Below are 15,139 nucleotides of genomic sequence, written 5' to 3'. Positions count from 1 at the left end.
TCACCCCCGGCCCCCATACCCTTTTCTGATCTCTTGGGGCTGGAGTCTCTTTGCAGTAGTCCAGGGCTAGGCAGAAGGTAGATTGTTGTAGCCCACTGGCCAGTTCCTATGGGACTTCCTAGTGCCTCTTGGCTTCTGGGGTTCTTGCTGGGAATGTTACTCTTATGTAGATCTTGGTCTCTGATCTAACAAGGCACCTTCTGATCTTAAGAGACAGCATGAACACTTTAAGAGGAGTGATGGCTTAGCACAGGAGTGGGCCAGGGGTGATGAGAGATGTAGTCTAGCAACATCTGGAGGGCCACAGGTCCCCACTCCTGTCTTAACTGTTACGATATAATGTTTTATAGTGTTTTTGGTGTTTTTGTTTGCTGCCCTGAGCTGTTGCTGGGAGGAAGGGCAGGTAACAAGCAAGCAGGCAAGCAACAGGACAGAGAAGATGCATCTGGTGCTTTTCAGCAATAACCAATAAGTTCTGCAGCTGAAAGGTGTAAACCTTCTGTGCTTTCCAACAGTGACCATGACTCATTCAATGTAAAGGATTCAACTCCTATAAAGCTCTTTGCAGCTTCTATATGTAAATATTTATGGTACCTCGGGATATTAATAGGAAGAGCAAATCAGTATTATTATTTATGCGTTGATGGATGTGGCTGTTCTAGAGAATCAGTTTGTACCATAGCTTTCATATATTTCCAACAAGAATTTGCTATAGGACTCCTTTTCAGAGGTAATTGGGCATTGACTTCACTAGATATGTAACAATTTGGACCTAAAGTTGGTGCAATTACTAGCTGAATCATAATTATCAAATACACTGGAGGCAGCAACCATTGTGATCCTACTTTGCAGATCTCTTAGTGGTTGAGCCCTGGTAATTGCCTTTGTAAATATAGTTCCATTTTCTTTTTGCCGAAGACAGATGTGGTGGAGGAGGCCTATTAGCAAAAGCATGAGACCAGAAATGCAGGGTGTATTGTGCCTCCAAATATATGAATTGGAAATGAAAATAGTTTTTTAGACAAATATGTGTGTAGTATTTCAGTGATGGTCAACATTTTTTACTAGTGTGCTCTGAATCGGGGCAAAGTGTGAAACAATGCCACTATAGTATGCATTATGGTACATATGCAGTCCTCTTATGCTTTGAAGCTAGTTTCCTTTTACGTCATGCCCATTGTTTCTCAATGATTTATTGATACAAATCATTCATTCAGTTTTTATTGACAATCCTGACTACACTCTCCTGGAAGACTGTATTTCCTTTGTATTTCTGTGTTTTCCCTATTGTAATCTCATATTACCTCAAGTGCTGATTTATCCACGATGAGAGTGCAGTGTATAAACAGAATGTGGCTATATTGTCTCATCTAGCATGGAGCAGTGGTTTGTGATATAGTGGGTGATGATGTATATTCTATCTCCCACGTCCCAGCAAACCTCACTCTGTCCCCTGTCATCACCATTGTGGGTATGTATGTGTATTGGTGAAATTGTCAAAGAAGTTCCCCATCTCTGTGGTGAGTGTGGAGAAACCCAGTAAAACGTACAGGGCTTGTCAGTTTCACCAGGCTTTTCTCAGGAAAATCTTTGCTCCTGTGTGTGTGTGTGTATTTATAAAAATATTTGTATACAGCTATTTCATTAAAAACATCAAAACGGTTTACAACATGTTAAAAACAACCACCACAGAATTTAAAAAAATTAAAATACAATAAAAACAAAGGTCAACTGCTGCAAAAAAAGCATGTTCTTAATTGCCTGCATAAGCCTCACAGAACAGAAAGGTCTTCTGTAGGCTCTTAAAAGTTAAAACAGAAGGTGCCTGCTGAATCTCTATTGGCAGAGCATTCCAGAGAACTGGGCCAATGACACTGAAGGCTTGATATTATGTCAAATGTTAAATGAGCCTCGCCAACTCAGGATGATCAAAGCCGTTCCTGCAGATGATCTCCATGATTTGAGCTGGGATATAAGGGTTCAGGCGGTCCCTAAGATACCCTGGACCTAAGTAAGGGCTTTGTCAATTGATACAAAGATCTTGAACCTGGCTCAGTAGCAGGTGGGCAGCCTGTGCAGATGTTTTAAAAGTGGTGACACATGTTGTTGGCCATGTGCTTTCATCAGCATTCTGGCCGCTGCAGTTTGCACCAGCTGGAGCTTCTGAACCAGGGCCAAGGGCAGCCCCACATAGCGTGTGTGTATATGTGTACTCCTCTTTGGCACAGGAGCAACCAGTGTCACCACACACCTGGCCTCCTGTCAGCAGCAATCTGCACTTACTGGGAGGGAGAGGGGGCAGGGCACAGTGTGGTGTAGACACAGTGGCAGAGTGCCAGATTGACTCTGCTCTTGCACCAGTGCTGACCACCTTACCCTTGCCTCTCTTTTTCCTGGTAAGTGCAGCTATCCCACTGATGGGAGGACAGGTGCATGGTACCACTCTTCTTCAGTCAGTGACCACTGACTTGGCACCCTGCTTTGTGAACACCATCCTTTTATGCTCTTTGCAGTCCTTCCTTCCAATGAAAGAAACTATAACTGGTGGCTTGTATGGTGAGATAACCATGGAGACAGAATGGTGCAGGCAGTTGATATCTCCGCAGTGGTGCTGGACAGAGAAGGCAGCAGGCAGGCAAAGTGGAAAAGAGGGAAGGCTGCTATGATTGTGCCCCCCATCACATGGCTGTCTTGCCCTTGTCTTACTTGTTGCACAGTGCTCACAAGGGAACTAGAGAATGCACAATTAGTACTAATCATGACTAGTACTAGAATAGAACTGGCACCCACACACACAAATGCATTTTTTTTGGTTTTTCATCTAGAAGCACCACTAGTCCACTGATCCCAAAGCATGCAAGCTGCACAGTGTTGGAGAGACAGACAGAAGTCTAGCCCTCACTATACCATAGCCAGACATGAGGACCCTCCTGTTTCTGTCCAGGAATACAAAAACCTCTTGTTCTCTGTGCCCCTTGTACATCTGTTGCAGGTTGGCTACCCATGCACTATGTGACTCTGTGTTCTTTTTCTCCACCCCATAATATGAAAAATAGGAATTGAGTTTCCCCCCAGAATGGATATATGGAATTATTTTTTCTTCTTCAAATGAACCAAAAAGAGAACACAGGTAACTCAGGTGGATAACCTAGGATATAGGCATGCAACTGCCGGAAATCAGAGATAGATGACAGTAGAGAACACAGCAGAAAGGAATCATATAATTATTTATTGCCATCCTGGCAATAAAGATTATTGTATATTGCAAATTGCAAGCATGTGCTCTGGACCAGTCAAGCAATTTGCTAGATCTCCTTCTACAAGGCCAGTCATTATGATTTGCTGGACACTCAAAACTTGTGATGAAGGCAAGATAAATGTATACACTAGATCACCTTCCACATGGATCTTATCATGAAGTGACTAGAAAAAGCACTTATGATTGTGATTGTTTGGCTTGGCATGCATCTATTATACTATTTTATCCCATAGATACTATTTAATGCTTTTAATTTAATATTTTCATACTCTTTTGCATTATCACTATTTTAATTCTATTTTTATTGCCTAGCAGGACATTAGTGTCCATAGAGAAGGAAGGTTTTCTCATGCAATCACAATAGGAATATAATGAAGTGTGCTCAGAAAACTTCTGTTAGTTGGTATGACTACTCATGTCAAGTCTCAAAGAGTGGTGCTGATGGGTACTTAAACATTTCTACCTGTACAATTGTTTGCCATGATTGGTACTCATGTGTGATTTGAAACATAAGAACAAAGCAGGGCTCTCCCCTCTTCCAAAATCACATTAGGATGGAGGTAGAAAAGATACAGCCACCCTCACAAATTTAGTGTAAATACTGTACAAATCTAGGCAGGGTTCAGTGCTAGGGGCATTCAGTCCACTCTTGCCTTGACTAGAAGGGAAAGCATCACATGCCTCAGGATCTTATCCTGCCCTAGAACTCCAGCTCCATCTGCCTCATGGCTCCCAAGGGACATCTGGACAGCTGAGATAATTGATAATGTTTCATCAGCAAGAAGCCATGATCCAAAGTCTTCAAAGGAGCCATGATCCAAAGAGGGCTGGACCTGAAGATTTTAGTAACCTCCTGTGCTTTAAAGAGTACTCATGCAAATTAGGTGGAGAGATGTTTTCAGATGGCAGTCTTTGAAGGGACAAATGGTAAGGTAGAAACGGGCTGGAAGAATAAAGGGATTAAGTTTCTTGTACATGCATTTCTCAGTGCATTTCTCTTTTTCTGTGTTTATTTATTTGCCTTTCCCGCCTCCTGCTATCCATTTTTCTTCATATCGCTAGGAGCCACTTCAAGCAATTTCATCTTTTGTTATGTCTAAACCTAAATGCAAGGTAAGGGTTAAACATGGTGAATTAAATGTACTTAGTTTATTATTATTATAAACTAATCATCATCATCATCATTGATGATGAGAGAGCCTTTTCTGTGGTGGCCCCCACTCTCTGGAACTCCCTCCCATGTGATCTTCGACATGCCCCTTCCATAGAGGTATTCTGCAAGGCCCTGAAGACGTGGCTTTTCCAACAGGCCTTTGAGGTCCTTGGGAAGGGTAAATCTCCATGATTTTGCCATCTATCATATGCTGCTAATATAATTGTTTTTATATGTATTGATGACTGTCCAGTACTTTTATCTACTGTTATTAATATGACTGCATTTGATATTGTTGTATTTTATCTCATTTTAATGTACGTCGCCTAGAGTGGCTATTTGCCAGATAGGCGACAAACAAATTAAATATTATTATTATTATTATTATTATCATTGATCATCAAAAACCTCTTGCTGGCATTGCTACATGTTAACTGTTTTATCTTATGTTTTTTTCTTCATTTTATCTTCAGTGTAGGCACTATATTTTACTGATCTTCCACATATGTGTATATAACAGATGGCTATTAAACATTTTATAACATGCTTCCCATGTTGGTCAATTCCACTAAAATTTCATATACTAACTAGCTTAATATAGCAAATAATAACACAGTACTGTTCAAATGCAACCCTATGGAAAGAGTATTTCTGTAGTCCATAGGAGCTGTCAAAGCTGTTATAAACCAATGTCAAATGGCTTGCAGATACTCTTGGTCCAGCAGTAGGAAAGGCTTACATTCAGTTGCAGATGCAAGATGTGAAATTCCTGAGCTGATGTGGGATGCAGAGTCTGCATGCAAGAAACTGCTTATGTACACTAGTCTCCCTTGCTGGATTAAAGTTTGCATGTTCATTGTTTTATTTTATTACTGAACTTTATTTCTATCATTAAAACCCACTTTTCAGCCACTTAACTCACAACATGAGAAAATAAAATAACAATAAAACAACAAAACAAAATTAAAAAGGCATACAACAACATTGGAAAATTAAACTACAGATTAAAAGCAGTCAGTTCAGCAACATATTAAAAAAGCTATATAAAATAGAACAATATCAGTAGAATTGGATACATGTCTGATTTTCTCCATACATTAGTGGATAGATTTATTTATTTTATTTATTTAATTAAGCTTATATACTGCCCGACTAGCAACAGCTAGATGAATTTACATGTAATTACATTTGTTCATAAATAATTTTATCTTACTATTTTTGAAACATATAAAATGTATGTAAATCTTACATGTGACCTCTATCACTGAGCCATAAGCCCTCTACTAAATAGCCTTTAAGTGTGAGAGACACAGCCAACATCTTCCTCAGTTTGTTTGCCTTTTTCTACAACTTCTTGAGATGGTGTAAAGACCTGTTTACCTCATCAGAGATTATATGCACTTGCCACCTTATATGGACCAGACAATTACTGTGCCTAGCACATTATTGTCTACATTAACAGGGTGCAGCTCACAAAGATCTCAGGCAGAGATTTTTTCCCAGTACTACTAGCTGCAGTCCATTAACTGTGCATAGTAGGGATTGAACCTCAAACCTTGTGTGTGCAGAGCATATGCTCAGTTTAGTGAAAAGATATTATTTCCATTTGGGCCAAATTAGATGCAACACTGGAGATGTGTGAATGCATCAGACTGGCTGGTTCATATGAGAGGGCATCCTATGGGCATCTGGTTGATGACTGTGAGAACAGAGTGCTGCACTAGATGGACCTTTTACCTGATCTAGCAGGGCACATCTTACGTTCTTATCTCTTGCACCTTCTAACCCTTTACCCTGCACTGTTGTCCCTCAGTAGAGTTGCTGTTAGCCAAGAGGGGGAAATATGCTTTGAAAGGGCAATTTGCATCAGGGGATCAGCGGCACAGTTGGAGAGGGTAAACCTCCCTTCTCACATGGCTCTGATCCAGATGTTTAGTCTGGAGACACATTCATAGATTTCCAACATCATGTCTAGTTTGGCCTTTGCATTTAGTGGTGATGGACAATGCTCTGTGGGAGAGTCAGCAAATCTTCAGAAAGCTATTCACTTTTCTTAAAAAAAAAAAAAGCACCCCAAATCCTGTTGAGCTGACCTTTTATTTTTATAGATTAATAATCCAGTTTTAGTCACGGTCAGAGTAGTTACTTAAGTAGTAACTTAAGCCCATTAATTTTAGTGGGTCTATTATTTGGATATCACCCATTCATGAGAAATGACTGTATGAAATCCTCCCCCCCATCCTGCCATTCAAGTTAATGGTAAAACTGTATATGGATATTTTGTGAAGTAATAACCTGTTAAAAATTTATAACATTTTTACCCTGCCCTTCTCCCAAACAGATCAAGGTGCCATCAGGAGAATAGCAAGGCAATTTTCATTGGGTGGCCAGAGACAAAAGGGGGGGCAGAAGGGTTGGGGCATTGGTCACTATAAAAGAGGTTTCTGGGAGGGAAATTTCATAGGTAATGACAAAAATAAACCCCATTTTATGCATTTTAATTAGGAAATATTACTTGTGAAGTTTACAAAAAAGCAAATCAATTTAAATAGAATATTTTCCACATGCAAAATAGTTGTGTAAAGTAAATAACAGTGACTAGGAAGTAAATGTATATTGTGCAAGTCATCCTGCCATAATGATCTAAACTGTTAATAAAGTCCAATGCACTGTGATTTCTCTGCAGATTGCAAACGAATTGTTCACTTGAAATTCCTTCAAATATGTTACTTCCAAGATTAATAACATAGCAATCCACCTCGAGGTTGCTGGCAGAAGGGGAGCCTGCACAAGAGGAACTGGTGGGAAGGTCCACAACATCCATTTGCCATTCAGAACCTCTGAGCCAGCTGAACATACAGGGACCAGAAAGTAAAAGCCGGCTCTCACAAATACCCTATTGGGGAGTAGCTTTCTCCATTGCCTTCCATTGCAACTATTTCTTAGACCAACCTTTTTTCCAGCATAACTTTTGCCCAGATCAGGACCTGCAGGAGCACTCCAAACACGATTTGGATGTGGCCTAAGTCCCCCCTGGCCCCCTTTGGAATGCCCCTTTTTCAGGCCTTCCACCGGCTCCCACTGGCTCCCCTTCCTCCTGGCTGGGCTTCCCTGGTAAACCCCCGATTGAGTCAGCTGGGTGCTGGCTCCTCTGTGGCTGAGCTGGGATTAAGGGCTTCTGCTGGTGTAGCCTAGCTGAGCTGGGACCCAGCCTGCCCATTCGGGGGTCCGCCATATCCAACTCCCCTCAGCCCGGTGTAAATAGCAGTAGGATTGAGCCATAAGTTTGCTTTTCTCTGATGAAGCATTGAACACCTGTATGGTGTCAACACATGGTGTCAAAGTTGAGAATGAATTTTCACACACAACTCTGGATGCATTAGAGGTGAGTCCTGTAGCATACAAAGTGTACATGCTTGGAAAGGCTTCCTTGGACAGGTACAATGTTTTGGTAAGCTCATGAAATGTGAGTTCATTTCTCCTGAAGCAGCTGCTTCTGAGAACTAACTACCCTGGTATCCTTTGCCATGCCATGAATTAAGAGAAGGTTCACTTTAAAAATTAAACTAATACCTATAAACATATTTTCATGAGAACTATATGTCTCTCCAAACTACAGGCACTGCAATTAACTGTACAAGCACACAATCTCTGTTCTACAGAAATAACCTGGGCCAGCCAGCTAACACTGCTTCTGATGGCTCTACCAGAAAATCTCACACATTCTATTTTGATAGTACATAAGTTTGCATGAGAAAAGTTAAATAAGATGAATTATTTATAATGATCATTGGCACAGTTTGGTTGAGGTCTAAAACTGTTGCAGCTAAGGCTGCAGCCACACCCATTTGAAAAGGATTGAAAGGATATTTTTTCAACTTTTTTAACAAACTAAGGAAAATGCCCCCCTCACATATACACTCACAGTATTCCAGCTCCCTATTGCCTGGGCTACATTAGGTTTCCTGGGCCTTGGAGAGCCAGCTCACTCACCTCTCTGCTTCCTGTAAGGTCCTGCCTGGACTAGGATAGGCTGCTGCACAGTCTGGGCCCCAAAGCCTAGGCACACCCACCAGATGCACTAATAACACCCACCACCTACAGAGGCTGGCTGAGCATTACAAAGGAGGAGGAGATGCTCTGCAGTGCTTCCTGCCTTCTCTTCCTCCAATTGCACACCCTTAGGCTTGCCAACTCCCTCCTCCATCCATCAGAATTTGTGTTCACTTCATTCACACACCGGCTCCTGCTGGGAGGAAGGGCGGGATATAAATCAAATAATAAATAATAAAAATAAAACTTTTAACTCTTATATTTGCTATGTTTGCATTCCCTTGGTTGCTTTGTCCTGTCCCTCTCTTTGGATGCCTAAACTGTATTTCCAAAAGCTCAACTGAAGTTTTAAGTTACTACAATGCTAGAAATTTGGGGACGGAAGGAAAATTTCATTTGGGGGGGGAGAATTATCATTTGGGGGCAATGCTGTCATTCCCCCCCTTGCTACAACCCGGGGTGCCATACTTGTCTCTGTCGCCATTTGCCCTGAGAATAACCCTTAGAGGATAAAAAGTTTAGGGTAGGATGGAATGGTGATTGCTCCAAGATTACCCAGTAACTTTCATGACAGCATTGAGATATTAGCCCAGGCTTATGTAGTTAGGCATTTTGTGGCCCAGTATGCTAACTGCCACACAGGCCACACAGTGGTAGCTCTCATTTAATGTTATGGTGAGAGTGTGGACATGTGAAAATGCTTGTAGTGTTTCCTTTGTCCCTGCCACTAGTCTGCTGGGGTTTCTCTTCCCAGTGATGCTTTTGCCCTGTATGGGTGAGAAGCCTGCTGTTTAGGCTGCTAGGTCTATAGCCCTTCTGCAGACCATGGTCTTGGAGCAGGCGGTCCAATCTGCACAGAGCCTCCTGACCTCTCCATCTGCAGTGGCCTCTGCCTTTGACAGGGTACCCATCTCCATCTATACCAACTGCTCCCAGAACTTCAGACTTGGAGAGTGGACTTTCAGTTGGCAGTTTGCCCACATCTATGCCACATGCCTCATTCAGATGAAACCATTATTGGTGGAGAGAGCCAGGTGCAAATGGGGGGACATCATTACAGTGAAGAAGCTGTGTGATCTGCAGATAGCAGAGAAATGCTGTGTGGTGAAATGCTCCAGCCCTCTATCCTGTGGGAAATCAATGAAGAGTACTATCTGCCCCCACAGCCTCCCCACGCCAAGTACATCCACCAAGTGGATGAACTGATCTTTGAAGATGGGCTGCAGCAAATCAAACTGGAGGGAGCCATGCAAATCGTCAAGCTGGTGACAGAGATCATACTTGCTGTCTACAGCTCAGAGAGGGATGATGGCAAGTTCCTTGTTGAGGAATCTGCTTGGGAGATATGCCCACCCAGCTGCCCATGATGGGGCCTAGCACAGAAAAGTTTGTCTTGCTGGTGTCTGGCCTTGGCCTCAGTGGCAAGGACAGAGAGAGTCTTCTGGGCACGTAGCTCCTGGTGGACGTGGCAGCTGGGCACTGAGGGAGAGCAGTGCAGTGCAGCCCTCATCTCCTGAGTCATTCTGGCAGGTAATTTGCTCAGCCAGAATACCCAGAACAGAGACACCATGAACAATGCAAAGTACCTGACCTAGAAGACTCAGGCTGCCAGTGTGAAAATGCTGGATTAAATCCTGCTGCAGCTGAGTATGTCTGTGCCTGTAGAATTTGATCCTACCAGTTACACTTAGTCCCAGAAGCCGCTGTATCTCTGCATGTTTCCCCTGTCAAGCACTTACTCTGCACTGCAGCTGGTTACCAACCCTTTCCAGACTGACATTGATGGTGTCAAGTAAAGGTGGCTTTTCTAGCTTCTTAGGGCAGCGCTACTGCTGCTTCTTAACATTTGCAGAGCCCTTTCAGGGGTTCAAAGCAGATAATGGGAGAGGGGTTTCCAGCTTCCCCAGCACCCTGTGAAAAAGCCCTATAAGAAGTTGCTGCTGGACTGGGACTCTGAGTAACATCATAGGGTTTTTAGGGGGTTTCTAGGAGTCACGTGAAGCTGTCAAAATTCTCTTCTTATTTTTGCTGTTGCCAGAAAGTGCAACATTGCTGCCAAGAAATGTAAAGTTGCTAGTTCATAATATTGAAAAGTTGTTTTTGTTTGCTATTATATTTGCTGTTATGTTACTGTTTTATTATTTTTTGTTTTTAGGAAATTTAGATGTATTTCTGTTCACCTTGTTGTAAGCTGCTTTGAGCACAATTTTTTTGTGGAAAGGCGGCATACAAATAAAATGAATGAATGAATGAATGAATGAATGAAATGGAAGAGGGAAAGCAGTGGTTTCATTTTAAATTAGGCTCAGTTACATTCATTACAAAGAAGTAAGATGGTTTTAGGTCTGCCCGAAAAAAAGTAGAATACTTTTGGAACCTGATTGCCTTGCCATGGCTGGTCATTATTGGCTTGTAGTAATGCGGAGGCAGACTTTCTCACTGGTATTACTGTTGTTATGGAGTGCCCTCACTGATAAAAAAAGAGAGGCCTCCATCTGTATTGGCATTCTGCTGACTTTTAAAAATGCACTTGTTTACACCGACATTCCCTAGATTTCTTGAGTTGAATATTCTGTCTTTTAATTGCTGTATGTAGTGTTTTAATGGTACTGTTGTGTTGTATATTTTAACTATGGGTATTTTTTAATGTATTTTGAGTTTTATATTTTGCAATCTGGTATGTAAAAAAATAAGCATAAATGTGTATAAATTAATAAATAATAACAATAATCTCACCCCATTTGAGTGGTTGGTTGGAATATGGAATATACATTGACACAATTTCAGCACTTTTCCTGATCCACAAATACTAGCTGGTTACTTTTTAACTTATTTGCTGTTAACCTGGTGGCTGCCATTTTATTCTGGATTGCAATTTTATTGTACTTGTGTTTTTTTGTTTTTGCGCATGAATAGCAGTACAGAAATATTTTAATCAATCAGTAAATAAAATCTCTGTGTTATGTATGTCTGTGTGTCAAAAAAGTAATTAGGCTATGATCCTAAGCACACTGAATTTGAAGGCTGAAATGGGTCACTTTATATAATCAGATTACCAATAAGAGGACAGGCAGGCAAATGTCACATTGTGCATCACAAATATTTATATTACTTCCTTCATATGTGTGTGTAGCATTCATTTGTGTTTGTTTAGATTAATGCATTTATTACAGTTCAAATATTTCTCTAGTAGCCAAGTAACAGTTTTTTTAATGTTATGTACTTCTGTCACAATAACAACGTGGCCTGTTGAATCCATTCAAATATTTGTTTAGATTGATGAGTTCAGTGTGTGAATCAGTTTTGAAAGAACAGAAACAGGTAAAGATCCTGCAAACAAGTGAAAGTCAGGCTATGCTAGAACTTTTGAAGGAAGTAGTACTGAACAGTTCTGCACACCTTTCCTGGGACAGGTTTGCACATTAGCCATTTACCCTTTACAACAAAAGCCTCTGTATTTCAGCAGTTGAGGTAAGGAATAGAATCTGATTTTATGATGGCATCAGCTTGTCTAAATAAGAAATGGGTAACTTGTGGCCCTTCAGATATTGTTAGACTACATGTCATCTCATCCCTGACAACTAGCCATGCTCTCTGGAGCTGATTAGAGTTGGAGTCAAACAACTTCTGGAGGGCCACAGGTTCCCAATCTCTGGTTAAAGTCTCCTTTCATATCCATGCAGCTCCATTGAGACAGTGTACATTATCCCCATTTGGGCATGAGGAGAAGCGCCGGAGATCACTCACTGCCCCCGCACCCGCTGTCACTTCCTCTCTGTCCATGCTACTCATTGGCATGTGTGTGCAAGAAGAAGGTTTGAGGTGGGGCACCTACTCTACATGCATAAGCTTTCCACACAGTGTAGAACCCTGCACACTTCAGACTCCCCCTCTCCTGCCATGGTTGGCTGGGGCTGGAGCCAGAGCCAGTGAGGGTGTGACAGCAGGAGAAAGAATGTCACTCAGTGATATAGCATTTGCTCTGTGTGCAAAAGGTTCCAGGTTCAATCCCTGACATCTCCAGGTGGGGCTTGGAATGTCCCGGCTAAAACCCTGCAGAGTCACTAGACAGTACTGAGCCAGATGGATCAATGGTCTGAGTTGGTGTAAGGCAGCTTCCTCTGTTCCTGCGGTGGGGATTGTGAATGTGGTCCTACTCTTACCCTGATGTGTTTACTATTGCATGAGATTTGAACACCTGAATAGGGCTCATGCAATCTGACACATTGAGGTTGCATGGCAGTGAAAACAGGCTTTCTTCTCCAACGTGTGAATGCTGATGGGGGATGGCCAGTGAGGCTTCTAAGACAGGAGCGGGGCTAGCAAGCTCATTCGTTTTCACAGTTACCATCATGGTGAGAATACCCAAACATGAAGATATGCTATGAAGAAGCAATGTCGTTAAACCCAAATGTGTACACATATTTGGAAAAAAAATGAAACTGATCTGGCAAGATAGTTCAATTTATTCTTAACACTTACAATCCTACATCTTAAACAAGATGTGATTTTTTAGTTGGGCTTTTTTTAATGTGTTACAGAGGGAGGACAGACTAATGCTAAGAGACCTGAAAATTTGGGTAGAACAACTTGAAAGAGACTTGACAAGGGCACAAATGATGGAAGCAAGCTTGCAGGAGAAATACCAGGTAATAACACTTTTTTTGTTGTTACAAACTGCAATATATGATTCTTAAAAATAAGAGTTCTTTGAAGAAAGAGTTGTGAGTGTGATTAGATATACTGTACCTTATACTAGCCAAACTATCTGTGTGTCCTTGATGTGAGAGTTTGTAAAGAGAAAGAAGGCATTTCAGCCTTTGGACAGCATAGGTGGGATTAGTTTAAAATGAAGAAAAACATTCATATTAGGGGAAGGTGGACACACACAGGTCCAGTTTATATGTAGTCTGGTCATACCACATATCAGACCAAATATCCAAGATCAATTACAGATTTAGTCAGCATAATGCAAAAACCCTAGGTTCTGGCACAACCTCAAAGTTTCAGTTGGGGAAGATTTATAGGCCTCCAAATGTGCCCTCCCCACTCTGCTGGTCTGATTCCAGGTTTGATGTGGTCCTCATCAAAGTGCCCTGTAGTGGACCTTTTCCTCTGCTTGTGGGCCCTTATCTGATGGTAGTGGCCAGTAATAGTGCTTCAAGCAGTCATGCTCCCAGTTTAATTCCTGCAATACTCCAGATTGCTCCTTAAAGCTCTAGGCTGGAAACAAAGGCGATCCATGGGGCCTCAGAACAACTGTCAGTGATGGGCCCTGCCAAGGTTTTGGTATCCTGACAGCTGCCCAGCATGCTGGGTGGTGGTACAGGTAGCCCTGCTTCTCCCAGGTAACTCAAAAGGCTTTCCAGGAATGACAGAGAAGTGTTGATTCACAATGGAGACTATTACAAATGCATGGTATGTCAATGACATTTGGGCATATTGGGATATTAATTTCTTGATCCTTCTTCTACCCATCCTATATTGTACAGGATATTTTAAGAGTATTGGGTCCTCACCATGTCTTATGTCTGCTTTCCTTTTTTTGGTTTGGGAAGAGCTAGATCTTCATTAAGTCTTTTGCTAGTCTTTTCACCAGTCTTTTTTTTCTTCATCACTTTATCCTTGCTATGTGTTTCTTGCAGTCATTTAAACATTTCAGGGTACAGTATGAAGTAAAGAGGAAACAGATTGAACTTGCTATCCAGTCTCTAAGGAAGGATGGCAAACTGTCACTTGATCAAGCTCTGGTGAAGCAGGCATGGGACAGAGTTACTTCCTGGGTAAGTTTTTGAGATTTTAAGACAGAAAAAAACGTTACTAATACATTCATTATTTTTGTTTGCTTCCCACCATTTAGTTCTGTGTAGGGCTGAGTCCAACTTTTGTCAGTTTCAATTTTCATGATAAAACATGGATATTCAGCATGAACAAATGACTAAGCAGACTTTTCATCTGTTCATCCAAGTCCTAGACTTTAATTACAGCTCAGATACTGCTGTGCAAAAAAGCACCCAAATGCTGACTTTTAAGGCTCCAAAGAACTGTGCAGTCTTTGAGTTAGCCATGGGGTATATCTTAGGAAAGCTTCTGAACCTCCAGAACAAAGGAGCTGTGCTTTCTAAGCTGGTCTGACCAATTTTGGAGAATCTCCCCTCGTGAATGATTGAAAGCTTAGGGAACCTTCCATATCCTTTTATATAGTCTCTTTATGCCAAGGTTGGGGAACCTTTGGCTCCGCAGATGCTGTTGGACTACAGCTCCTGTCATCCATGACCATTGGCCACACTGGCAAGGGCTGATGGAAAATGGAGTCCAACAACATTTGGAGAGCCAGAGATTCCTCACCTCTTGCTATACAGGAGTGAAGGCAGAGGTGAGGCATCACTGTTACTGGCCATGTTGGCTGAGGGGGACTTGCAAAGGGTATATAAAAAGTTGGTGGAGATTCTCTGGACTTTACCCCAGTCAAGAATGGAGCTTTCCAAAGTTTGGTCCTAATGTGAGTCTTGTCCATTGAAATCCATTCTTTTTTTTCTTTTTTTAAAAAACTCATTAAAGCATTAATTCCGAACTCTGTTTGGAAGATGATGGTGTTCCTCTCAGTTCCTCACTGCTTCTTCCACTTACACAGTCCATGCACAAAAAGAGACAGGCTCTGAACATATTTCTGT

The 15,139-nt window shown here is 41.7% G+C and overlaps 1 protein-coding gene and 1 pseudogene across 1 annotated transcript in view; both read left to right on the top strand.

Moving 5' to 3' along the window:
• SYNE1 (spectrin repeat containing nuclear envelope protein 1) overlaps nt 1-15,139 on the top strand; it is a 598,390-nt gene that overhangs the window by 93,692 nt on the left and 489,559 nt on the right. Inside the window, exons 10-11 of the mRNA XM_061624165.1 lie at nt 13,007-13,114; nt 14,111-14,248. Coding sequence (XP_061480149.1) covers nt 13,007-13,114; nt 14,111-14,248 — 246 coding nt within the window. The remainder of the gene's footprint in view (nt 1-13,006; nt 13,115-14,110; nt 14,249-15,139) is intronic.
• On the top strand, nt 9,291-10,261 carry LOC133384097 (DNA polymerase delta subunit 2-like; annotated as a pseudogene).

Source organism: Rhineura floridana, chromosome 4 (genome assembly GCF_030035675.1).
Source record: "Rhineura floridana isolate rRhiFlo1 chromosome 4, rRhiFlo1.hap2, whole genome shotgun sequence".
In the NCBI taxonomy this organism is placed as follows: domain Eukaryota; kingdom Metazoa; phylum Chordata; class Lepidosauria; order Squamata; family Rhineuridae; genus Rhineura; species Rhineura floridana.
The sequence above is the reverse complement of the archived record's forward strand: the minus strand, read 5'-3'. Positions and strand labels throughout refer to the sequence as shown.